The sequence below is a fragment of the Salvelinus alpinus genome, chromosome 26 (genome assembly GCF_045679555.1).
Source record: "Salvelinus alpinus chromosome 26, SLU_Salpinus.1, whole genome shotgun sequence".
NCBI lineage: Eukaryota > Metazoa > Chordata > Actinopteri > Salmoniformes > Salmonidae > Salvelinus > Salvelinus alpinus.
Window position 1 is genome coordinate 28066248 of NC_092111.1, and position 27351 is coordinate 28093598.

The following is a 27351-nucleotide window of genomic DNA, read 5'->3' on the forward strand; positions in this document are numbered from 1 at the left end:
TGTATGGCTATAGAGGAACGTGCATTTTACAAAGTCCCCCCCTCAATACACTCTCTCAATTCTCTCTCTCTCTCTCTCTCTCTCTCTCTCTCTCTCTCTCTCTCTCTCTCTCTCTCTCTCTCTCTCTCTCTCTTACAAACACACAAACACACAGACATTCAAACACACACACCTCAATTTTAAGTGGATGGAGCTCAACAATGAGAGTCAAAGATTAATGAACCTCATTAGCAGTTCTCTGAGGGAAAACCACATTTAGTCACACACAGGAATATACACGTGTGTACATGCACGAACGCACACACATACACGTACACAGATATACAGCAAAACTCACATCCCAATACAGAGAAGCACAACCAGCTACATGTACTATACTACAAGGACTGAGATTTCACCATAAGCTCTAAATTGATACATACAATACATGGCCAAAAGTAAGAGGACGCCTGCTTGTCGAACATCTCATTCCAAAATCATGGACATTAATATGGAGTTGGTCCCCCTTTGCTGCTATAACAGCCTCAATTCTTCTGGGGAGGCTTTCCACCAGATATTGGAATATTACTGCGGGGACTTCCATTCAGCCACAAGAGCATTAGTGAAGTCGGGCACTGGTGTTGGGCGATTAGGCCTGGCTCGCAGTCGGCATTCAAATTCATCCCAAAGGTATTCGATGGGGTTGAGGTCAGGGCTCTGTGCAGGCTGGTCAAGTTCTTCCTCACCGATCTCGACAAAATATTTCTGTATGGACCTCGCTTTGTGCACAGGGGTATTGTCATGCTGAAACAGGAAAGGCCTTCCCCAAACTGTTGCTACAAAGTTGGAAGCACAGAATCATCTAGAATGTCATTGTAGGCTGTAGCGTTAAGATTTCCCTTTACTGGAACTAATCAGCCTGAACCATGAGCAATAAGGAAAAATACTACTTAAGTCATATTCACACACTTATCAAGAGAACATCCCTGGTCATCTCTATTGCCACTGATCTGGCGGACTCACTAAACACAAATGCTTAATTTGTAAATTATGTCTGAGTGTTGGAGTGTGCCCCTGACTATCCATAAGTAAAAAAAAAAAAAAATGGTGCCGTTTGGTTTGCTTAATATAAGGAATTTGAAATCATTAATATTTTTACTTTTTATACTTAAGTAGATTTAAAACCAAATACTTTTAGACTTTTACTAAAGTAATATTTTACTGGGTGACTTTCACTTTTACTTGAGTCATTTTAAATGAAGGTGTCTTTATATTTACTCAAGTATGACAATTGCCTACCTTTTCCACCACTGTATCCTACAAACCATGATTCGACCGTTGAACTGCCAGATGGTGTAGCGTGATTCATTACTCCATAGATCACGTTTCTACTGCTCCAGAGTCCAATGGCAGCGAGCTTTACCCCACTCCAGCCAACGCTTGGCATTGCACATGGACATCTTAGGCTTGTGTGGGGCTGCTCGGCCCCGGAAACCCATTTCATGAAGCTCCCGACGATTAGTTATTGTGCTGACGTCGTTTCCAGAGGCAGTTTGGAACTCGGCAGTGATTATTGCAACCGAGGACAGATGATTTTTACACGGTAAGCGCTTCAGCACTTGGCAGTCCCATTCTGTGAGCTTGTGTGGCCTACTACCTCACGAGTGAGCTGTTGTTGCTCCTAGACGATTCCAATTCACAATAACAGCACTTACAATTGACCGGGGCAGCTCTAGCAGAGCAGACATTTGACGAACTGACTTGTTGGAAAGGTGGCACGTTGAAAGTTACTGAGCTCTTCAGTAAGGCCATTCTACTGCTAATATGTGTCTATGGAGATTACATGGCTGTGTGCTCGATTTTATACACCTATCAGCAATGGGTGTGGCTGAAATAGCAGAATCCACAAATTTGAAGGCGTGTCCACATACTTTTGTATATGCATACTATTTTTCCCTTAGGCTTTAGCCACTATAAAACCCCTCTACTCCAGATGGGGGCCAACCAGATCACACTTGCCCATGAACTTGTGTTGTGAGGTTCACATAAAGCTTGGCCTAGGTGTGCACTGGACCATGGTGACAATAAGCAATAGGACAAATATTCTGTCATTCTCCTCTGCCTTGATGTTACTAGTACTTGAAAGGAAGACTGATAGATTCTGTCCAGATATGTAGATGGACAGATAAATAGACCGAAAGACACATACTGTACAGAGATAAGAGATATTTAGTACATATACGTATAACTGCATTTGATGGATACTGCATGTTCTTTCAGTGACAGTGGCACACTCACAAACCCATCAATACTGTAAGTGAAGCATCATAAAGTCTATAAAACATATTTCCTCCTCTTAGCCCCATCAGTTTTCATCTAGGATGATAATACAGGATGGCATGGAATTTACAGCTAACTGAATTCCCATGTGGGCCAATAGAATGGCTCTCGTAAATATCCTATGCACAGGGGGCGAGTGTCCCATTTTGCCATCACCACAGAGCTCTCTATGATGCTGAAAAAATATATAGGAACCCTGTGTGTGTGTGTGTGCTTACAACCCCTCATAAATATCCAGGCACATGGGAATTCCCTATCCCATTCAGCCACCTCTGGAGCTAACCATGGTCCTGAAAAAGTCTTTAGGGACATCATAGGGCCCCACATTAATCATATAATTGGTTTACCCCCTCCTGTCATTCTGTCTTTTACTCTCTTACAGCCTCTTCTCCACTCTTTCCCTCCTTTGTCATCAATTCTAACTCTGCCAGTTATTGGAAATCAGGATGTTGGAAATCAGGATCCCAGGACTCCCTGGAAAACAGTGGCAATTGTTACTGAACGGACTATCCTGGCTAAATGAAAAAATATATATAATTAAATGAGCATATATGAACGTGTAGGCTAGACCTACAGTTGAAGTCGGAAGTTTACATACACCTTAACCAAATACATTTAAAACTCAGTTTTTCACAATTCCTGACATTTAATCCTAATGAAAATTCCCTTTCTTAGGTCAGTTAGGATCACCACTTTATTTTAAGAATGTGAAATGTCAGAATAATAGTAGAGAGAATGATTTATTTAAACTTTTATTTCTTTCATCACATTCCCAGTGGGTCAGACATTTACATACATTCAATTCGTATTTGGTAGCATTGCCTTTAAATTGTTTAACTTGGGTCAAACATTTCGGGTACTCTTCCACAAGCATCCCACAATAAGTTGGGTGAATTTTGGCCCATTCCTCCTGACAGAGCTGGTGTAACAGAGTCAGGTTTGTAGGCCTCCTTGCTCGCACACACTTTTTCAGTTCTGCACACAAATTTCCTATAGGATTGAGGTCAGGGCTTTGTGATGGCCACTCCAATACCTTGACTTTGTTGTCCTTAAGCTATTTTGCCACAACTTTGGAAGTATGCTTGGGTTCATTGTCCATTTGGAAGACTCATTTGCGACCAAGCTTTAACTTCCTGACTGATGTCTTGAGATGTTGCTTCAATATATCCACATAATTTTACGTCCTCATGATGCCATCTATTTTGTGTAGCGCACCAGTCCCCCCTGCAGTAAAGCACCCCCAAAACATGATGCTGCCACCCCCGTGCTTCAAGGTTGGGATGGTGTTTCTTGGCTTGCAAGCGTCCTCCAATGTCCTCCGAACATAGCGATGGTCATTATGGCCAAACAGTTCTATTTTTGTTTAATCAGACCAGAGGACATTTCTCCAAAAAGTACGATATTTGTTCCCATGTGCAGTTGCAAACCGTAGTCTGTTTTTTTATGGCGGTTTTGTAGCAGTGGCTTCTTCCTTGCTGGGCGGCCTTTCAGGTTATGTCAATATAGGACTCGTTTTACTGTGGATATAGATACTTTTGTACCTGTTTCCTGCAGCATCTTCACAAGGTCCTTTGCTGTTGTTCCGGGATTGATTTGGACTTTTTGCACCAAAGTACCTTCATCTCTAGGAGACAGAACGCGTCTCCTTCCTGAGCGGTATGACGGCTTCGTGGTCCCGTGGTGTTTATACTTGCATACTATAGTTTGTACAGATGAACGTAGTACCTTCAGGCGTTTGGAAATTTCTCCCATGGATGAATCAGACTTGTGGAGGTCAAAAAATAATAATCTTACGCAAAAACTTATGAAGCTTTTTAAGAAAAGAATTATGAAGTTCATAAGATAGTTTGAAAGTGTAATTCCTCAACAATATCTTAAAATGTTATAATTTTCTTACGAACTTCTCAAATATCATCTTATTAATCTTCTTAAAATGTGTGTTTCTGGGCAACCAAATTAGCTAGCTATCTAGCTAACAATGGCAATCATGTTAGCATGTTTTGTACTGCGATTACTGTTCTAAAACATACTCTTTGGTTTTAAATACTCAATACTGAAACTTTTAGATTAACTTTGCCAGTGAATTAAGCATGTTTAATTTATTTTAATGAGATTATTCTCTCACTGTCCAGATTTTAGGACAAGGGTTTACCTATCTTGGAATTAAGAACAATTCCATTAACTTTGTTTTCAACTTTCTTAACTGTTTGCTTAAGGAGAAACATAAGAAATAGAGCAAGAACATTTCCAATAACCGTTTTGAGGAACAGCAACTTTGCTTAACATTCTTAATAAGTCTAGATTTAAGGAAAAAAACGCAGTTCAGAAGAAATGTATTTTAAGAAGGTTTTGTGAATCTGGGCCCTGGAGGTGGGTGCATTAGTCACAAAAGGGTTAACGATGTAACACTAGAACCACTGGGAATTGACACATACATGTTCATGGTATACTTAGTGTTCTGAAGTGTTCATGGTATACTTCGTGTTCTGAAGTGTTCATGGTATACTTAGTGTTCTGAAGTGTTCATGGTATACTTAGTGTTCTGAAGTGTTCATGGTATACTTAGTGTTCTGAAGTGTTCATGGTATACTTAGTGTTCTGAAGTGTTCATGGTATACTTAGTGTTCTGAAGTGTTCATGGTATACTTAGTGTTCTGAAGTGTTCATGGTATACTTAGTGTTCTGAAGTGTTCATGGTATACTTAGTGTTTTGAAGTGTTCATGGTATACTTAGTGTTCTGAAGTGTTCATGGTATACTTAGTGTTCTGAAGTGTTCATGGTATACTTAGTGTTCTGAAGTGTTCATGGTATACTTAGTGTTTTGAAGTGTTCATGGTATACTTAGTGTTCTGAAGTGTTCATGGTATACTTAGTGTTCTGAAGTGTTCATGGTATACTTAGTGTTTTGAAGTGTTCATGGTATACTTAGTGTTCTGAAGTGTTCATGGTATACTTAGTGTTCTGAAGTGTTCATGGTATACTTAGTGTTCTGAAGTGTTCATGGTATACTTAGTGTTTTGAAGTGTTCATGGTATACTTAGTGTTCTGAAGTGTTCATGGTATACTTAGTGTTCTGAAGTGTTCATGGTATACTTAGTGTTCTGAAGTGTTCATGGTATACTTAGTGTTCTGAAGTGTTCATGGTATACTTAGTGTTTTGAAGTGTTCATGGTATACTTAGTGTTCTGAAGTGTTCATGGTATACTTAGTGTTCTGAAGTGTTCATGGTATACTTAGTGTTTTGAAGTGTTCATGGTATACTTAGTGTTCTGAAGTGTTCATGGTATACTTAGTGTTCTGAAGTGTTCATGGTATACTTAATGTTCTGAAGTGTTCATGGTATACTTAGTGTTTTGAAGTGTTCATGGTATACTTAGTGTTCTGAAGTGTTCATGGTATACTTAGTGTTCTGAAGTGTTCATGGTATACTTAGTGTTCTGAAGTGTTCATGGTATACTTAGTGTTCTGAAGTGTTCATGGTATACTTAGTGTTTTGAAGTGTTCATGGTATACTTAGTGTTCTGAAGTGTTCATGGTATACTTAGTGTTCTGAAGTGTTCATGGTATACTTAGTGTTCTGAAGTGTTCATGGTATACTTAGTGTTCTGAAGTGTTCATGGTATACTTAGTGTTTTGAAGTGTTCATGGTATACTTAGTGTTCTGAAGTGTTCATGGTATACTTAGTGTTCTGAAGTGTTCATGGTATACTTAGTGTTTTGAAGTGTTCATGGTATACTTAGTGTTCTGAAGTGTTCATGGTATACTTAGTGTTCTGAAGTGTTCATGGTATACTTAGTGTTCTGAAGTGTTCATGGTATACTTAGTGTTTTGAAGTGTTCATGGTATACTTAGTGTTCTGAAGTGTTCATGGTATACTTAGTGTTCTGAAGTGTTCATGGTATACTTAGTGTTTTGAAGTGTTCATGGTATACTTAGTGTTCTGAAGTGTTCATGGTATACTTAGTGTTCTGAAGTGTTCATGGTATACTTAGTGTTCTGAAGTGTTCATGGTATACTTAGTGTTTTGAAGTGTTCATGGTATACTTAGTGTTCTGAAGTGTTCATGGTATACTTAGTGTTCTGAAGTGTTCATGGTATACTTAGTGTTCTGAAGTGTTCATGGTATACTTAGTGTTCTGAAGTGTTCATGGTATACTTAGTGTTTTGAAGTGTTCATGGTATACTTAGTGTTCTGAAGTGTTCATGGTATACTTAGTGTTCTGAAGTGTTCATGGTATACTTAGTGTTTTGAAGTGTTCATGGTATACTTAGTGTTCTGAAGTGTTCATGGTATACTTAGTGTTCTGAAGTGTTCATGGTATACTTAGTGTTCTGAAGTGTTCATGGTATACTTAGTGTTCTGAAGTGTTCATGGTATACTTAGTGTTTTGAAGTGTTCATGGTATACTTAGTGTTCTGAAGTGTTCATGGTATACTTAGTGTTCTGAAGTGTTCATGGTATACTTAGTGTTCTGAAGTGTTCATGGTATACTTAGTGTTCTGAAGTGTTCATGGTATACTTAGTGTTTTGAAGTGTTCATGGTATACTTAGTGTTCTGAAGTGTTCATGGTATACTTAGTGTTCTGAAGTGTTCATGGTATACTTAGTGTTTTGAAGTGTTCATGGTATACTTAGTGTTCTGAAGTGTTCATGGTATACTTAGTGTTCTGAAGTGTTCATGGTATACTTAATGTTCTGAAGTGTTCATGGTATACTTAGTGTTTTGAAGTGTTCATGGTATACTTAGTGTTCTGAAGTGTTCATGGTATACTTAGTGTTCTGAAGTGTTCATGGTATACTTAGTGTTCTGAAGTGTTCATGGTATACTTAGTGTTCTGAAGTGTTCATGGTATACTTAGTGTTTTGAAGTGTTCATGGTATACTTAGTGTTCTGAAGTGTTCATGGTATATTAAAGGCAGGGACACTACACAGTATTTCTTCCCTCCCTGAGAAACCAGCTATGCATTGTGCCCATTGTGGCCTTAATGTACTGTATTGTATTCCAAACTGAAGTTAACGAGGTGGGCGCACTAAGCAATGTCAACACTGTTAACCCACTCCACAATGGTCATATTGTGAATACTAAGAGCAGGGTCACTGCATTGTGTCGTTGTCATTCCATTTGTTAATGTACTCTACTGTGCGTTGTTGCGGCGGCACCTGCCAACGTTTCCATTGTACAGCCGAGTGGAAACATTTGTATTCTCAACAATGAGATTACTCAGTCTCTGCCAAGATGGTTTACGAAGCAAAATGGAGTCATTACAATAATACAACATTACGCGATTCCAATGTCATGCTTCACTCTGTCTTCCTGTCGATGTTGTTGACTGCTATGCTCAGTACACTCTTAGAAAAAAGTGCTATCCAGAACCTAAAAGGGTTCTTTGGCTGTACCCATTCGATAACTCTTTGACAAACCCTTTTTCGTTCCTGGTAGAACTCCTTTGGGTTCAATGTAGAACCCTCTGTGGAAAGGGTTCCACATGGAACCCAAAAGAGTTCTACCTGGAATCAAAAAGTGGTCTATCTGGAACCAAAAAGGGTTCAATCCAAATATTCACAGCACCATAATTGACATGTTTTAGTTATGGTCACTGTGATACCAGTGTGAGAACATGACCCTCTCCTCCCTGTAATAGTTTTGTTGTTTTTCATCTAATCATAAGCAAGTGCAATTACATTTCATCACTATGCCACAAGGGTAGTATAACTGTCTTATCACCACTGGTATTATCTCTCCTTCTCTTTCTCACGATGCTAAACCAAGTCCTTAAACGGGCAATCTGGGAATGGTAGGCCTAATTCCATTTTTTTAGGTTTTAATGAATGATACCTTAGAAATGTCTCATTGGCTTACTTCAACTATCTTACCCAATCAGAACCCAACATATAATATTATTTGACTCTATATACTCTACTTTAATACTATATCTTTGAAGCATGGCTAAAATGCTTTGCTCTAATGGATCAATTTGATTTCATGGATGGCCAGTCCTTGCATCCATAGCTCTGTCTATGAATTTGATTGGTTACATCTCTTTCCTGTTCACCAAAAAAAGTGTCAGGGTGACCGCTTGCTGTTGTTTGATTCCTAGATTGGCCCTTTAACCTTTTACTGCAGTGGGCTAAATCAGGCTCACAGAGTGTTTCTTGGTAGTCTTAAACAAATCTAATTTGAAACAAAAGTATACACCTCACACACATGTTTATGGGCTTAGCATAAAGAAGACACCTGTACCATGTCAGATATATTGTTGAAATGTATTCAATTTTGAGTTTGCACCCTCAATATTACACTTTATATACATCACAGAAGACTGAAATATAACCGTTTGACATAGAAACACCAGATTTTTAGCATTACAAAAATAATAATGTTTATTAATTATGAAATTATGAAAACATGAATAATATTCCACCCATGAGGCCACTATGCCATTTAACTGCATGAAAGGGCTACACAGTGTCTCCTCACTATAACGGAACAAACCTCTGTACGTCAGCTCAGACATTAATAGCCTGAGAAGAATCCCAGAGTTTTGCGGCTTACGAGCTGGGAGCTGCAAATGCCCAGTCATAAAATATTCAATACAAATGAGGGAATTCAAGCCCAAGTCTGGATATATATAAATAAAGGTTTGAGGGGAGGAAAGGGGGGAAGGGGAATGGGTTGCTCATACTGCTGAGTTGACAGGAGAGAGTTCAGGGATATTAAATGAAGTTCCACCTTCGGCCAAATATGCAGAAGTTTATGTAATATCTCTAAAGTGCTTGCTTTTAAGTTCTGTTTCCTTTTTTCCCTTAAATCGAAACCCATCTCATTTCTCGCCCACTGTTGCTGTTGAAGACAAATATTTATAGTGCCATTTTTGGGGGCATTTAAACAGGTAAAACTATATATTTTCATTGTATAGATGAGATGTAAACTACATAAATTTTGTTTTTTAACAAAATGTTGATTTTCTTTTTATGAGTCATATGATGATCACATGCACACCATTTCATCTACATAGGCCTACAAACTCTTTCCCATTAGGCACTCGGACATACACTGAAAACTGGTTTGTTGTGTGTTTTGCTAGGTTAGTTGTCACTATTTGATTTTTATATTTAACTAGGCAAGTCAGCCTAGGAACAGTGGGTTAACTGCCTTGTTCATGGGGAGGATGACAGCTTTTTACCTTGTCAGCTCAGGGATTCAGTCGAGCAACCTTTCAGTTACTAGTCTAACGCTCTAACCACTAGGCTACCTGCCGCCCCTACATGTCACATTAACATTACAAACACAATTTCTAAATGCTCAGACAGGGACACACCACTGGAAACAAACTGGTTGAATCAATGTTATTTTAGCTAAATGTACTGAGACATGGAATCTATGTGGAAAATACGATGGATTTGAAAAAACGTAATCAATGTACAGTAGGCCAAAAAAAAATGTTTAAGATGAAATTTCATCCACAGGATTACAGTATCATGGTAACCACATTTCAACATAGACAACCCTTGTTTGAAATATGTTAAATTTGTACCTTTAAAACAAAGTCAGATAACAACATTAAATCAACTATCCGGGGGAAACACTATAGGCAGGACAACACCGCCTACTGGGGAATTGATCCATCTACAGCTACCCTTTGGTCTCCCATTCAGGGTTTTAACAACACCCAGCCCTGCTTAGGTATGATATTTGTCACTGACTACTACCAATGTGCTATCATGAGAATGATTGATGAGTTATCTCCACTTATAAACTAAATAGATGCACTGGTGCTATGGAAGTCATTCTAAAGGGTAGGTTTACAGAGCATATGAAATGTGATCATACTTTATCACTCATATATCATCAATGTTGCTGCAATTTAGGCTTATATAAGGTGCCTTCAGAAAGTATTCAAACCACTTGACTTATTCCACAGTTGGTTGTGTTAAATCCTAAATTCCAAATGGATTACTGTAAATATACTGAACAAAAATATAAACGCAACACGTAACATTTTCAAAGGTTTTACTGAGTTACAGTTCATATAAGTAAATCAATCAATTTAAATAAATTCATTAGGCCCTAATCTATGGATTTCACATGACTGAGAATACAGATATGCATCTGTTGGTCACAGATACCTTAAAAGAAAGGTAGGGGCGTGGATCAGAAAATCAGTCAGTATCTGGTGTGACCACCATTTGCCTCATGAGCGCGACACATCGCCTTCGCATAGAGTTGATCACACTTTTGATTGTACATTGTAAAATGTTTTCCCACTCTTCTTTAATGGTTATGCAAAGTTACTGGATGTTGGCAGGAACTGGAACACGCTGTTGTACACGTCGATCCAGAGCATCCCAAGAATGCTCAATGGGTGACATGTCTGGTGAGTATGAAAGCTATGGAAGAACTGGGAAATGTTCAGCTTCCAGGATTTGTGTACAGATCCTTGCGACATGGGGCCGTGCATTATCATGCTGAAAAATGAGGTGACGGTGGTGGATAAATGGCACGACAATGGGCCTCAGGATCAAATGGGCCTCATTGTCGTGCCATTTGAAGAATCTCAAATATAGAATATATTTTGATTTGGTTACTACATGATTCCATATGTGTTATTTCATAGTTGCATGATGTCTTCACTAATATTCTACAATGTAGAAAATAGTATAAATAAAGGAAAAACCCTGTAATGAGTAGGTGTGTCCCAACTTTTGACTGGTACTGTAAGAATTCACATTCCTAAGTCAATACCTGTTGGAATCACCTTTGGCAGCAATTACAGCTGTGAGTGTTTTAGAGCTTTGCACACCTGGATTTGACAATATTTGCACATTATTAATTTTTTTATTCTTCAAGCGCCGTCAAGTTGGTTGTTTATCATTGCTAGACAGCCATTTTCAAGTCTTGCCATAGATTTTCAAGACGATTTAAGTCACAAATGTAACTAGGTCACTCAGATGTATTCATTGTCATCTTGGTAAGCAACTGCAGTGTAGATTTGGCCTTTTGCTTTAGGTTATTGTCCTGCTGAAAGGGGATTTGTCACCCAGTGTCTGTTGGAAAGCAGACAGAACCAGGCTTTCCTCTTATGCATGTGCTTAGCTCTATTCTGTAAATTTTTATCCTAAAAAACTCCTTAGTCCTTGCCAATGGCAAGCATACCCATAACATTAAGTAGCCACCACCAAGCTTGAAAACATGAAGCATGGTACTCAGTGATTTGATGCGTTGGATTTGCCCCAAACATAACGTTTTGTTTTCAGGACATTAAGTTAATTTCTTTGAAATACCTGAGTGATTTCCTTCCTCTCTGGCAACTGAGTAAGGAAGGACGCCTGCATCTTTGTAGTGACTGGGTGTATTGATACACCATCCAAAGTGTAATTAATCACTTCACCATGTTTCAAGTTGTCACGGTCTTGATAATGAGCGGACCAAGGCGCAGCGTGATTGAAGTTCCACATCTTTATTATGGTGAAACTTTAAACAAAAACAACAAACCAATAACGAAACGTGAAAGTAGTGGGGCACATGCACAAACACAAAACAATATCCCACAAACACAGGTGGGAAAAATGGCTAGCTAAATATGATCCCCAATTAGAGGCAACGATTGGGAATTGGGAACCATACAAAACACCAACATAGAAATATTGAGCTAGAACACTCCCTTGTGTTGACCTACTACACCATAGAGAACCAAAGGCTCTATATGGTCAGGGTGTGACAGTATCCCCCCCCAAAGGTGTTGACTACGGCCGCAAAACCTGAAACCAAGTGGGGGGGGGGGGGTTAGGGGGAGTGACAAGTGTCGGGGGCGGCTCCGGTGCGGGTCGTAGGCCCACCCCCAGACCCCGGATCCGACCATGGCGCCGGGCTGAACGCCGTGCCTGGACTGGGCACCGGCGCAGAGGAGGGCTCCGGCCCTAGAGCTGGGTTGCACGCCGTGCCTGGACTGGGCACCGGCGCAGAGGGCTCTGGCCCTGGAGCTGGGTTGGACGCCGCGCCCGGACTGGGCACCGGCGCAGAGGAAGGCTCCGGCCTTGGAGCTGGACTGGACACCGTGCCTGGACTGAGCACCGGCGCAGAGGAAGGCTCCGGCCTTGGAGCTGGACTGGACTGGGCACCAGCGCAGAGGAAGACTACGGCCTTGGAGCTGGCACCGGAAGTACCGGGCTGGGGAGACGCGCTGGAGGCCTGGTGCATGGAGCTGGCATAGGTGGCACCAAAATGGTGACACGCACTTCAGGGAGAGTGCGGGGAGCTGGCACAGGACGTACCGGACTGGGGAGGCGCACTGGAGGCCTGGTGTGTGGAGCCGGCACAGGTGGCACCGGACTGGTGACACACACTTCAGGGCGAGTGCGTGGAGCTGGCACAGGACGTACCGGACTGGGGAGGCGCACTGGAGGTCTGGTGCGTGGACCCAGCACAGGTGGCAACGGACTGGTGACACGCACTTCAGGGCTAGTACGGGGAGCTGGCACAGGACGTACCGGACTGGGGAGGCGCACTGGAGGCCTGGTACGTGGAGCCGGCACAGGTGGCACCGGACTGGTGACACGCACTTCAGGAAGGGTGCCGAGCATAACATTTCTCTCATCACTCTCTCTCCCAACTTCTCCATCGCCTGTCTGACGGTCTCTGGCTCTTCAGGGTGAGTACAGGGAGCTGGCACAGATGGCACCGGACTGATGACCCGCTCTTCCACTCTCCGCTGCTCCACCGACACCCCTCGTGCCCCCCCCCCCCCCAAACAACATCTTGGGGGTTTTGTGGCCGCGGTCCCCGGCGTCGTCACTGTCCTTCCACCTTCCTTGGTGTCTCCATCCAAGGAAGGGTCTCACAACCTCCCATAATTTCTTCCCAGGTCCAAAACTCCTTTACCTCCATCACACGCTGCTTGGTCCTTGCTTGGTGGGATATTCTGTCACGGTCTTGATAATGAGCGGACCAAGGTGCAGAGTGATTGAAGTTCCACATCTTTATTACGGTGAAACTTTAAACAAAAACAATAAACCAATAACGAAACGTGAAAGTAGTGGTGCACATGCACAAACACAAAACAATATCCCACAAACACAGGTGGGAAAAATGGCTAGCTAAATATGATCCCCAATTGAGGCAACGACTACCAGCTGCCTCTAATTGGGAACCATACAAAACACCAACATAGAAATATTGAGCTAGAATACCCAGTAGTCACGCCCTGATCTACTACACCATAGAGAACCAAGGGCTCTCTATGGTCAGGGCGTGACACAAGTTCAATGCCATGTTATTTTTACATAAAATAAAATGTGTATTTTATATGCCCATACATAGATGAGAGGTAGGCCTAAACTATAAACCATTTTTTTTCAATAAGTTTACATTTAGGAATTCACATGTGCTGATTTCTGTTTTTTGTGTCTTGTTTTTTATTCAATATTCATAAAACTTCTCAGTTCTCTAGTATCAGTTTAGCCTTTTAAATAATAATGAATAAGATTACATGGCCATGTGACGCCTGGTCCTAGATCAGCACTCCTACTCTGAGACGTTATGTGCAAACGGGCCCAGGACTAACCTCGGCAGTCTGTGGGGAGCTCTCCATGGTCCTGAAAATGTTATATGTCAGTTCAACATCTAGTTTTGATTTACATTTGGTTCAATCAGTGGCGGATTTAGGTATAGGCGACATGGGCAGTCACCCAGGGCAGCGTCTTGCCGAGGGCAGCACACAATTTTTGGGGGAATGGTGACACTTGCACGATCGGTTTTCTATCGCTCATTTGCCTTGTCACGTCAATGATATCATGTCACGTGTGGGACTGTGGGTATCGTGTGGGACTGTGGGTCAATTAACCTTATCGGAATGGGCGCCCTGCTTCTAGTTTGTGAGCTGGGAAGGTCTCCAACTCAGAAGTACGAGACACTCAGAAGTGCGAGATGGGGAAAGGGTTAGGTTGACCTCAGGTCTCCCCACTGGAAGCCCGAGGTCGGGGGAGCGGGGGAATCTATCAAATAGCGCACCTCTAACTTTGTACAGTACTAATGCAATTAGTAAAATCAGTCACACTACGAAATGCTACCAAATAAACCACAATTCATTCATAATACTGTGAATATATATGTTCACACACATATTGTTGCATTTTTTTCTGGTTTGTGCGAAATTGTTAAGAATAAAATATAACCAGTCTGCACACCACCAATGTGAATTGGTTTAGTCTTGACCCTTGGAACACAGTGTTAGGGGTAGGGGTAATGTATTGATGCTTGAGTGCCAAATCAACACAAATTTGTTTCTAATTGTCTTTGTTACTTATTTTTTATATTTACGAGTCTTATTTTTGTATATATTTGTATATTTATATAGTTTTAAATGTTATGATTATATATTTGTATATTTATATAGTTCTAAATGTTATGATTATATATTTGTATATTTATATAGTTTTAAATGTTATGATTATATATTTGTGTTGTTCCAAATGTCTGAATATAAATGACAGTTAGTGCAGAATGGTGCTTTTTTTGTGTGTGGGGGGGGTCGCCCAGGGAGCCATACAAGCTAGAACCGCCACTGGTTTCAATTGTCAACTAATCAAATCCAATCAGTTTTCCACGTTGACTCAACGTCATCTCATTGAATTATTTGGTTTAAACACGGGGAAAAACGTTTATTGAAACAGTTTTTTCACAGTTGGTAATCGGAAACGGAATCTCATTTTGTCTTGTTTGTTGACCCAATGCAAATGGTCAATATGCATTTACAAAAGGAATGATCTGCAATATTTAGTCAATGAGGCGTAGAGATGAGTGCAGGTGGGATAGTACATTTTAGATGTGTTGTTGTTTGAAGAGAAGGCTATAACACAGCATATAAAAATACAGAACTAAACGGGGATGATGATATAAATAGTAGGCTGTGTTATTTTTACCTGTAAGTGAGTTAGTAGTAGACTACGGTGATTCAACTTTTTTCATATGCTGTGTTTGGAATCTGCGCCGGGGTGACGTCAGCAACAGGATGCGCGCCAGACTGGTCCCCATCGAGAGAGAAGAAAAAAAAGAACGAGCGAGAGAGACGGTACCGCGCATCTCCGTTCTCCGCTGCTGAAGCGACTGCGGGGAACCAGATGCCCTACTGTGAGCCGCTGCCTGTGGATATCGCGGATGCCAGAGCAGAATAGACCTAGTCGAGAGACAGACCCATTCACACTCAGCCAAAGCGATTAAAGGAGAGGGGTAGTGGGAGAGATAAGGAGAGGTGGTTTTACGCGTTGTCAGTGTGGTTTTCAGCTTCGGAAAAAGAGCTACTGTAAGAGGAGGTCTCGCAATATTGGGCACTAGAAGAAAACAACGCGTTATCCCGTTCTGCTGCTGCGGCTCGTGAGCGCATTCTCTGCTCGGCTTGGAATACAATGTGTCTGCATGAGACCATGGAGATACGGAGTGGATTTATCAAAGAGCACTTCGACAGTTTATGAACAAAACTGGACCTCTCTTTTTCTACGGCATTTTGTCCCCCTTTTTCGTTGGGATTGTGTTTTTTTGTGTATTTTATCGTTTGCATATTTTCGTTTGATTTATGGTGTTTTATGATTTCATGTCATACTTTCCTTTTTTAACTATTTAGTTTTTTACTTTTCATCGGTTTTGGAGGAGAGCTGGATTGACTCGTGAAGATTTGTGGAGAGAAGATTCCGCGTCGCTCATGTGAATGATATTCTATCTCCACAACTGAGACGTGCCATGGATGGAAAACTTCATTTGCATCAACGAAACCGATCGGGAAATATCCGTTACATCGAATAACTACTGCTAACAGCAATCAGGTAAAAATCCATATCACAACTTCCTTATTTCTGATTAAAAGAGAACGTAATATGTGCCGATTGTGTGTGTTTTATAAACGATATGCTGTATATCGGAGCTTGGCAGTAAGCGTACACAACCTATTGACATGGTTTTGAAAGTATCCCTCGAGGAAAAAGTCCTTGATAAATCTGTGTGAATGATGTGTTTTGTGGTGAATACACACGTTTTAATCCGTAGCATGGTAGAATTAGCCCAACGTTGACATGCAACCTTCTATTCAGCGGGTGCATCTGCGTCAGCCGCGGGAATGTCGCTAACGACGCCTGTTCTGTGAACCTGAACTGGAGTACCGGTCACGGAAAATCACAGATTGTTTATACAGCAGAAGACCCTCACATAATACGCAACAGACGCCCTTCGTTTAATTTTGGCCCAACGCATGTGGTACTGGTCTCTCTAATCCTGGTTTTGGTGAGAGTGGTATGCTTTTGACATTTGTCTCAACCTATTCAGTCAGACCTGTAACTTTGCGCAGTGACGAAAACGCACACAGACTCGCTCTCTTCAACGCGAGTGGTGTAGGCAGGGGATCATATTTCTTTAGAGATGTGTTGGGAATCACCGCAAGCCTTCTCCTCCTCGACACTGGGTTGTGTGTCTTTTCACACTGCATTCAGACCAATGTGTGTTCGATAGACACATGTCTCATCTAGAAATAAGGATATGTTGTAGGCCTAATGTTAGGCCGGTGCTATCCCCCTCTCTCCCAAGTGTGCGGTGTGAGTGCTTGTGTTAGTGCGCGCGCGCATTCATGTGTGTGTTTGAAAAGCCGATTTATGGTCAATCTGGAGCCTGGTTGCCATCTCTGTTCAGCTATTACATTCACTCCTTGCAACTCCTGTCGCCTGCCAAAGAGACTGGCCTTTCGGCAGTCTTCAAATATGAACATTCTATCAATAATGAGATCAGAGGATTTTATCCTGATTCGAAAACCCTCACAGCTACCATCCAATCGCGACGTTTATGCAAATTAGACTTATAGGAAAACGTTCTAACTTAATTCATGCATTTGATTGGAAACGTAATAACATTGGACATTCTAACGTATTACATTTTATTATAAACATAAACATTGGGTACAAGGAGAACAGAAGATTCGCCTTTATTGCATTTTTACCACCAGCCAATGTGGTCACATCACACCAGAGAAGCTCTTGCCATTCAAACTTCCCTGCCAGTTCACTGTGTGAACTCTATTGCCTATTCTATTTTATATTTTTGAATTGCTCAAAATAAGTGACAAAACTATATTGCTGCTTCTGGGACACGCATTGAGCTAGGCTACTGGTTCAAGAGCTATAAGAGCAATAGAGAGAGGATGGAAGAGAGAGAGACCCAGTGGAGATGCCAGCGAGATGCACGAATTGCGCAAGAAGGGAACAGTGAAGACAGAGATATGTAAATTATAAATTAATTCCTAGACCTTGGCTATTTAATCCACCATTCGTATGGTAGCCTATATATTAGGCCTAGCCTACTACAGTGAATTTAGGCGACCACCACCTGTGCTATGCAAGCCAGAAACTAAACTCTGCAAAAATAGAAACATCCTCTCAACTGCGTTTATTTTCAGAAAACTTAACATGTGTAAATATTTGTATGATCATAACAAGATTCAACAACTGAGACATAAACTGAACAAGTTCCACAGAAGTGACTAACCGAAATGGAATAACTTGTCCCTGAACAAAGGGGGGGTCAAAATCATAAGTAACAGTCAGTATCTGGTGTGGCCACCAGCTGCATTAAGTACTGCAGTGCATCTCCTCCTTTGCCAGTTCTTGCTGTTAGATGTTACCTCACTCTTCCACCAAGGCACCTGCAAGTTCCCGGACATTTCTGGGGGGAATGGTCCTAGCCCTCACCCTCCGATCCAACAGTTCCCAGACGTGTTAAATGGGACTGAGATACGGGCTCTTCGCTGGCCATGGCAGAACACTGACATTCCTGTCTTGCAGGAAATCACGCACAGAACGATTAGTATGGCTGGTGGCTTTGTCATGCCAGGATGAGCAGAGGAGGGAGGAGGATGTCTTCCCTGTAACACACAGCGTTGAGATTGCCTGCAATGACAACAAGCTCAGTCCGATGATGCTGTGACACACCACCCCAGATCATGACAGACCCTCCACCTCCAAATCGATCCCGCTCCAGAGTACAGGCCTCGTGTAACGCTCGGTGTAACGCCTATTGCAGACAGTCTGAGCACTGATGGAGAGATTGTGCGTTCCTGGTGTAACTCGGGCAGTTGTTGTCGCCATCCTGTACCTGTCCCGCAGGTGTGATGTTTGGATGTACCGATCCTGTGCAGGGGATGTTACACGTGGTCTGCCACTGCGAGGACGATGAGCTGTCCATCCTGTCTCAATGTAGCACTGTCTTAGGGGTCTCACAGTACCGACATTGCAATTTATTGAAGTCCTCATGCCTCCTTGCAGCATGCCTAAGGCACATTCACACAGATGAGCAGAGACCCTGGGCATCTTTCTTTTGGTGTTTTTCTGAGTCAGTAGAAAGGCCTCTTTAGTGTCCTAAGTTTTTATAACTGTGACCTTAATTGCCTACAGTCTTTAAGCTGTTAGTGTCTTAAAACTTCTTCGGGCTGAGAGCCCGGTAACGGAATCGATATGACAACAGCCAGTGAAAGTGCAGGGCGCCAAATTCAAAACAACAGAAATCTCATAATTAAAATTCCTCAGACATACAAGTATTTTACACCATTTTAAAGATACACTTCTTGTTAATCCCACCACATTGTCCGATTTCAAATAGGCTTTTCGGCGAAAGCACCACAAACGATTATGTTAGGTCAGCACCTATTCACAGAACAACACAGCCATTTTTCCAGCCAAAGAGAGGAGTCACAAAAATCAGAAATAGAGATATAATTAATCACTAACCTTTGATGATCATCATCAGATGACACTCATAGGACTTCATGTTACACAATACATGTATGTTTTGTTCGGTAAAGTTCATATTTATATAAAAAAAACTCAGTTTACATTGGCGCGTTATGTTCGGTAATGCTTTGCCTCCAAAACATCCGGTGATTTTGCAGAGAGCCACATCAATTTCCAGAAATACTCATAATAAACGTTGATCAAAGATACAAGTATTATACATGGAATTTTAGATCCACTTCTCCTTAATGCAACCGCTGTGTCAGAATTCAAAAAACCTTTACGGAAAAAGCAAACCATGCAATAATCTGAGTATGGCGCTCAGAGCCCAATCAAGACAAAAAGATATCCGCCATATTGTGCAGTAAACAGAAGTCAGAAATAAAATTATAAACATTATTTTACCTTTGATGATCTTCATCAGAATGCACTCCCAGGAATCCCAGTTCCACAATAAATGTTTGTTTTGTTCGATAATGTCCATAATTTATGTCCAAATAGCTTCTTTTGTTAGCGCGTTTTGTAAACAAATCCAAAGTCACGAAGCGCGTTCACTAGGAGCAGACGAAATGTCAAAAAGTTACGTTACAGTCCGTAGAAACATGTCAAACGATGTATGAATCAATCTTTAGGATGTTTTTAACATAAATCTTCAATAATGTTCCAACTGTAGAATTCCTTTGTCTTCAGAAAAGCAAATGGAACAGAGCTCGCTCTCACGTGAACGAGCGTCACGAGCTCAAAGCATTCTGCCAGACCTCTGACTCATTCCCCTCTAATTCGGGCCCCACTTCACAGTAGAAGCATCAGACAAGGTTCTATAGACTGTTGACATCTAGTGGAAGCCTTAGGAAGTGCAACATGACCCATATCCCACTGTATCTTCAATAGGGAATGAGTTGAAAAACGATCAACCTCAGATTTCCCACTTCCTGGCTGGATTTTTTCTCAGGTTTTTGCCTGCCATATGAGTTCTGTTATACTCACAGACATCATTCAAACTGTTTTAGAAACTTCAGAGTGTTTTCAATCCAAAAATACTAATAATATGCATTTATTAGCAACTGGGACTGAGTAGCAGGCCGTTTACTCTGGGCACCTTATTCACCCAAGCTACTCAATACTGCCCCCAGTCATAAGAAGTTTTTAACAACCGTTCCACAGGTGCATGCTCATTAATTGTTTATGGTTCATTCCCTCCGCAAGGCAATCAAACAAGCTAAGCGTTAGTATAGAGACAAAGTCGCAATTCAACGGCTCAGACACGAGAGGTATGTGGCAGGGTCTACAGTCAATCACGGACTATAAAAAGAAAACCAGCCCCGTCGCGGACCAGGATGTCTTGCTCCCAGACAGACTAAACAACTTCTTTGCTCGCTTTGAGGACATTACAGTGCTACTGACATGGCCCGCTACCAAAACCTGCGGGCTCTCCTTCACTGCAGCCTACGTGAGAAAACATTTAAACGTGTCAACCCTCTCAAGGCTGCATGCCCAGACGGCATACCCAGCCGCATCCTCAGAGCATGCGCAGACCAGCTGGCTGGTGTGTTTACGGACATATTCAATCAATCTTTATCCCAGTCTGCTGTCCCCACATTCTTCAAGAGGTCCCCCATTGTTCCTGTTCCCAAGAAAGCTAAGGTAACTGAGCTAAATGACTACTGCCCTGTAGCACTCACTTCCGTCATCATGAAGTGCTTTGAGAGACTAGTCAAGGACCATATCACCTCCACCCTACCTGACACCCTAGACTCACTCCAATTTGCTTACCGCCCCAATTGGTCCACAGATGACGCAATCACACTGCACACTGCCCTAACCCATCTGGACAGGAGGAATACCTATGTGAGAATGCTGTTCATCGACTACAGCTCAGCATTTAACACCATAGTACCCTCCATAGTACCCTCCAAACTCATCAAGCTCGAGACCCTGGGACTCGACCCCGCCCTGTGCAACTGGGTCCTGGACTTCCTGACGGGCCACTCCCAGGTGGTGAGGATAGATAAAAACATCTCCACCCCGCTGATCCTCAACACTGGGGAACCACAAGGGTGCGTTCTCAGCCCTCTCTTGTACTCCCTGTTCACCCACGACTGCGTGGCCATGCACACCTCCAACTCAATCATCAAGTTTGCAGACAACACTACAGTGGTAGGCTTGATTACCAACAACGACGAGAAGGCCTACAGGGAGGAGGTGAGGGCCCTCGGAGTGTGTTGTCAGGAAAATAACCCCACACTCAATGTCAACAAAACAAAGGAGATGATCGTGGATTTCAGGAAACAGCAGAGGGAGCATCCCCCTATCCACATCGACGGACAGTAGTGGACAGGGTAGAAAGTTTTAAGTTCCTCGGCGTACACATCACGGACAAACTGAAATGGTCCAACCACACAGACAGCGTGGTGAAGAAGGCGCAGAAGCGCCTCTTCAACCTCAGGAGGCTGAAGAATTTTGGCTTGTCACCAAAAACACTCACAAACTTTTACAGATGCACAATCGAGAGCATCCTGTCGGGCTGTATCACCGCCTGGTACGGCAACTGCTCCGCCCATAACCGTAAGGCTCTCCAGAGGGTAGTGAGGTCTGCACAACGCATCACCGGGGGAAAACTACCTGCCCTCCAGGACACCTACACAGCCCGATGTCACAGGAAGGCCAAAAAGATAATCAAGGACAACAACCACCTGAGCCACTGCCTGTTCACCCCTCTATCATCCAGAAGGTGAGGTCAGTACAGGTGCTTCAGAAAAGGGACCGAGAGACTGAAAAACAGCTTCTATCTCAAGGCCATCAGACTGTTAAACAGCCATCACTAACATTGAGTGGCTGCTGCCAACATACTGACACAACTCCAGCCACTTTACTAATGGAAAAATGTATGTAATAAATGTATCACTAGCCACTTTAAACAATGCCACTTCATATAATGTTTACATACTCTACATTACTCATCTCATATGTATATACTGTACTCTACACCATCTACTGCATCTTACCTTCTTGATGTGATGTTTCACAAGCCACTTTAACTTCTTATGGCTGCAGGGGCAGTATTGAGTAGCTTGGATGAAAGGTGCACAGAGGTGCCCAGAGTAAACGGCCTGCTCCTCAGTCATAGTTGCTAATATATGCATTATTATTAGTATTGGATAGAAAACACTCTGAAGTTTCTAAAACTGTTTGAATTATGTCTGTGAGTATAACAGAACTCATATGGCAGGCAAAAACCGGAGAAAAAGTCCAAACAGGAAGTGGGAATTCTGAGGCTGGTGGATTTTCAACCAAGCTCCCATTGAAATCCCAGCGAGATATGGATGAGTTTTTACTTCCTACGGCTTCCACGAGATGTCAACAGTCTGTAGAACTTTGTCTGATGACTCTACTGTGAAAGGGCGCCGGATGAGAGGAGAATTAGTCACCACTGCCATGAGGTGACCATTCGTTGACCATGCGCGTTCACATAAGAGGGAGCTCCGTTCCATCGCTCATCTGAAGTCAATGTAATTCTCCGGTTGGAACGTTATTCAAGATTTATGTTAACAACATTCTAAAGATTGATTCAATACATCGTTTGACATGTTTCTACTGACTGTTATGGAACTTTTGGACATTTCGTCACATTTTAGTGAACGCGCTTTGTGACTTTGGAATTGTTTACCAAACACGCTAACCAAAGTAGCTAATTGGACATAAATAACGGACATTATCGAACAAATCAAGCATTTATTGTGGACCTGGGATTCCTGGGTGTGCATTCTGATGAAGATCATCATGTAATTTCTGGTTTCTGTTGACTCCAACATGGCGGCTAATTTGACTATAGTTCTGAGTACCGTCTCAGTTTATTGCATGGTTTGCTTTTTCCGTAAAGTTTTTTTTAAATCTGATACAGCGGTTGCATTAAGGAGAGGTATATCTATAATTCCATGTGTATAACTTGTATTATCATCTACATTTATGATGAGTATTTCTTTTGAATAGATGTGGCTATGCACTATCACTGGATGTTTTTGGAACTAGTGAACGTAACGCGCCAATGTAAACTCAGATTTTTTTATATAAATATGAACTTTATCAAACAAAACATACATGTATTGTGTAACATGAAGTCCTATGAGTGTCATCTGATGAAGATTATCAAAGGTTAGTGATTAATTTTATCTCTATTTGTGCTTTTTGTGACTGCTATCTTTGGCTGGAAAAATGGCTGTGCTTATTCTGTGGCTTGGTGGTGACCTAACATAATCGTTTGTGGTGCTTTCGCTGAAAAGCATATTTGAAATCGGACACTTTGGTGGGATTAACAACAAGATTACCTTTAAAATTGTATAAGACACACGTATGTCTGAGGAATTTTAATTATGAGATTTCTGTTGTTTTGAATTTGGCGCCCTGCACTTTCACTGGTTGTTGTCATATCATCCCGTTACCGGGATTGCAGCCATAAGAAGTTTTAAACAATGCCACCTCATATAATCTGTACATACCCTACATTACTCATCTCATATGTATATACTGTACTCTATACCATCTACTGCATCTTGATGTAAAGTATCACTAGCCACTTTAAACAATGCCACTTTTATATGTTTACATACCCTACATTACTCATCTCATATGTATATACTGTACTCTATACCATCTACTGCATCTTGCCTATGCCGTTCTATACCATCACTCATTCATATATTTTTTATGTACATATTCTTATTCATTCCTTTACACACTCCTTTACTGCATTGTCGGAACTAGAAGCACAAGCATTTTCGCTACATTCGCATTAACATCTGCTAACCATGTGTATGTGACAAATAAAATTTGATTGGATTTGAAGCATGGGAAACTGTTTTTAAAACCTCTCTGGGATAGGTGGGACATTAGCGTCCCACCTGACCAAAATCCAGTGAAAATGCAGAGCGCCAAGTTCAAATAAATGACTATAAAAATTTAACTTTCATGAAATCACACATGCAATACACCAAATTAAAGCTACACTTGTTATGAATCCAGCCAACATGTCAGATTTCAAAAAGGCTTTACGGAGAAAGCAAACGATGCTGTTATCTGAGGGTAGCACCCCAGCAAACAAACACAGACACTCATATTTCAACCCTCCAGGCGCGACACAAAACGCAGAAATAAAGATATAATTCATGCCATACCTTTGACGAGCTTCTTCTGTTGACGAGCTTCTTCTATTCTTCTGTTTATGTCCCATAAACATCACAAATGGTCCTTTTGTTCGATTAATTCCGTCGATATATATCCAAAATGTCCATTTATTTGGCACATTTGATCCAGAAAAACACCGGTTCCAACACGTGCAACATGACTACAAAATTTCTCATAAGTTACCTGTAAGCTTTGTCCAAACATTTCAAAGTACTTTCCTAATACAACTTTAGGTATTTTTTAACGTAAATAATCGATAAAATTTAAGACGGGATATACTGTGTTCAATACCGGAGGAAAACAAAGTGTAGCGTGCTTTTCAGGTCACGCGCCTCTATCAAAGAGTACACTTCCCTCTACCCTCGTTCTGAACAGTGCTACTTCTTCATTTCTTAAAGGAAAAACCTCAACCAATTTCTAAAGACTGTTGACCTCCAGTGGAAGCGATAGGAACTGCAAGAAGGTCCCTTAGAAATCTGGATTCCCAATGAAAATTCATTGAAAAGAGAGTGACCTCCCCCAAAAATATTCTGAATGGTTTGTCCTCGGGGTTTCGCCTGCCAAATAAGTTCTGTTATACTCACAGACATGATTCAAACAGTTTCAGAAACTTCAGAGTGTTTTCTATCCAAATCTACTAATAATATGCATATCTTAGCTTCTGGACCTGAGCAGCAGGCAGTTTACTTTGGACACGCTTTTCATCCGGACGTGAAAATACTGCCCCCTATCCCAAAGAAGTTTTAAACCGTTTACAATGAAGATCTGTGAAGTTATTTGGATTTTTAATAATATTTGATAGACAGGGTCCTGAAAAAGGGACGTTTCTTTTTTTGCTGAGTTTAGGTTTCCATCCAATTGGTGACAGATTTTCATGGGAATATTCAAAAATCTGCATTAAAAACAATATGTGCACATTCCCACCAGAGATGTTTCCATGAAATTGACTTGTTGCTGAAAAAAGCCTGTGCATGATGATCTGCACATAAAACACTTTTGCGGTTAAATTCTCATGTACTGAATTACAAATACACGTTATTTAGGTTTCTATCGCATTTTCAACTCCGCTAATGGTTTTGTCACAATAATTTTTGGCTTTTAGGCTATAGCGAATGTGCCCACTCGGTCTTGGCATGTGTGCTCTATCCGACAGCTTGCAGATACAGCCCCTACACGATGAGATTATTATGGACACAAGATTGATAATTTTTATTTGACAAATGGCAGCCAAGCATCGATCATCATGTCACCAGAATAAGACCCTCGATATCTATTTGAAAGGAGCATCAAGCTCATCACCGTGCACTTTCACCAACCTGTGAAGTTCATCATAACTTAGTTAATCTGTAGGCTAATAAAGTCAGTGCTTAATTTGTAAATCGGGAGGTAGTGGAACAAAAAGTGAGCGTGAGAGGGGGGTCACCTGGGGAGCTCTGAGGTACCAGAACGCATGAGAAAAAAAAAAGTTTACAATAAAGCATTGCATGCATATCATAGCATTTGCGTAGTGACAGAGCAGTGGAGTAGAGGCACTTAGAGAATTTGCACACATGGGTATTTTTTTTCGTAGCCTAGGGTCAGGGAAAAATGTGGACTTTTATAAACGCATTTCATGCAATTCTACATAATTTTACATGACTGGAGACTTTGGTAGAATCTGTTTTAACACCGCAGAAATGATGGAAATGACAGGCTACATTGACACTGACAACCTGAGAGTGTAAGATCAATAAAAACAACCTTGTGTGGAGACATATTGTAGGCTACAATATGAGGAGGAAATTATAGTCCTAAAAAATGCTTTCCAGTTTCACTGACTCACCCAATGATGTGCAGCTCAATCACTAGGTGATGGCTCATGCATTATCACTAGGTGATGGCTCATGCATTATCACTAGGTGATGGCTCATGCATTATCACTAGGTGATGGCTCATGCATTTTCTCTCTCTCTTGTTTTACTTTTGGAAAACAATATTTGGAAGTTGATCAAATATTCGGTAGCCTACAGCAGACAGATTAGAGTATTCTCTTTTCAGCTCTTTTCAGTAATTTGCTTTCCAACCTGTTTTCCCCAGGCTGGTCACCCTTGATACAAGTCAGAATTCGACATCCATCCATGTCTGAGGAGGTCAGGAGATTATGTGGTAACCGGCCACTAGGGTCAACAGTGAGCACTTTTACCTTCAAGTAGGTTTCAGTTTAGCTAGGGTGTTGTGGATGGTGCATCTGATTCCAAAGGTTGCAAGTTCAAATACAGTAAAATAAAGTGGTTTTGATATTTTTGTTTTAAGCCTATCCCCAAACTTAACCCTTACCTGAACTATTCAGAGTTAATGCCTAACCTTAACAATTCGGAGTTAATGCCTAAACTTAACCTTAACCTTAAAAACTTCTTGAGAATACAGGGGGTGCTATTTTCCCATTAGCATAATTTTCTCTACAGATTAAACTGCCTCTTATTCAATTATTGCTCTTACTATATGCATATAAATAATACCATTGGAAAGAAAACAATCTCTAGTTTCTAAAACCGTTTCAATTTTGTCTCTGAGTGATACAGAAGTCATTTGACAGCACTTTCCCTGACCAAGAAGAAAAAAGCAAGATGTGTTATGCCAGCTTCAACGCTCTGCCTATATATGGTCGTGCCCCCTATGACCCGAAACACACCTCATTGGCCTTCCTCTGGGTGACAAGAGGACGTCAGAGGAAAAATATCTTGTTTATCTGGGACTGACGTGAAATGAGAGCTAATTCTTTGGCGTGACCGACAACTTCCGGTTCTCTATATCGTGCGACTTGGAGCTGCGATTGTCTTCTGTTGTACGGCCATTATTATCTCCGTCTCGAAGTTTGTTTGATACATGTGACCAGATCATCGTAATGTATGTTTTTTCAATATAGTTTAATCAGATTATTTGAATTTTTTCGGGAGTTTTGCGGTGTTCCGTTGTCTGATTTTATTATCGTTTGAGAAATCCGTGCCACTCGACCAGTACCTGTGCTAAATGGAGTGGGAAAGGAACCATTCTGAACGCAACCAATGACTCATCTTGACAAAGGACACTTTGATCAACATTCTGAT

The 27351-nt window shown here is 41.4% G+C and overlaps 2 protein-coding genes across 3 annotated transcripts in view; one reads left to right on the forward strand and one right to left on the reverse strand.

Annotated features, from left to right (window-relative positions):
• LOC139554339 (homeobox-like protein HDP1) overlaps nt 1–4071 on the reverse strand; it is a 28511-nt gene extending 24440 nt beyond the window's left edge. The window contains exon 1 of the mRNA XM_071367093.1: nt 4045–4071. Within this exon, the coding sequence (XP_071223194.1) occupies nt 4045–4071 (27 nt within the window). The remainder of the gene's footprint in view (nt 1–4044) is intronic.
• An 11321-nt stretch (nt 4072–15392) lies between these two features.
• Nucleotides 15393–27351, forward strand: part of adgrb2 (adhesion G protein-coupled receptor B2) — a 511200-nt gene continuing 499241 nt past the window's right edge. For both annotated transcript variants that reach the window (XM_071368561.1, XM_071368562.1), the window contains exon 1: nt 15393–16138. The gene's annotated coding sequence lies outside the window, so the exon portion shown is untranslated. The remainder of the gene's footprint in view (nt 16139–27351) is intronic.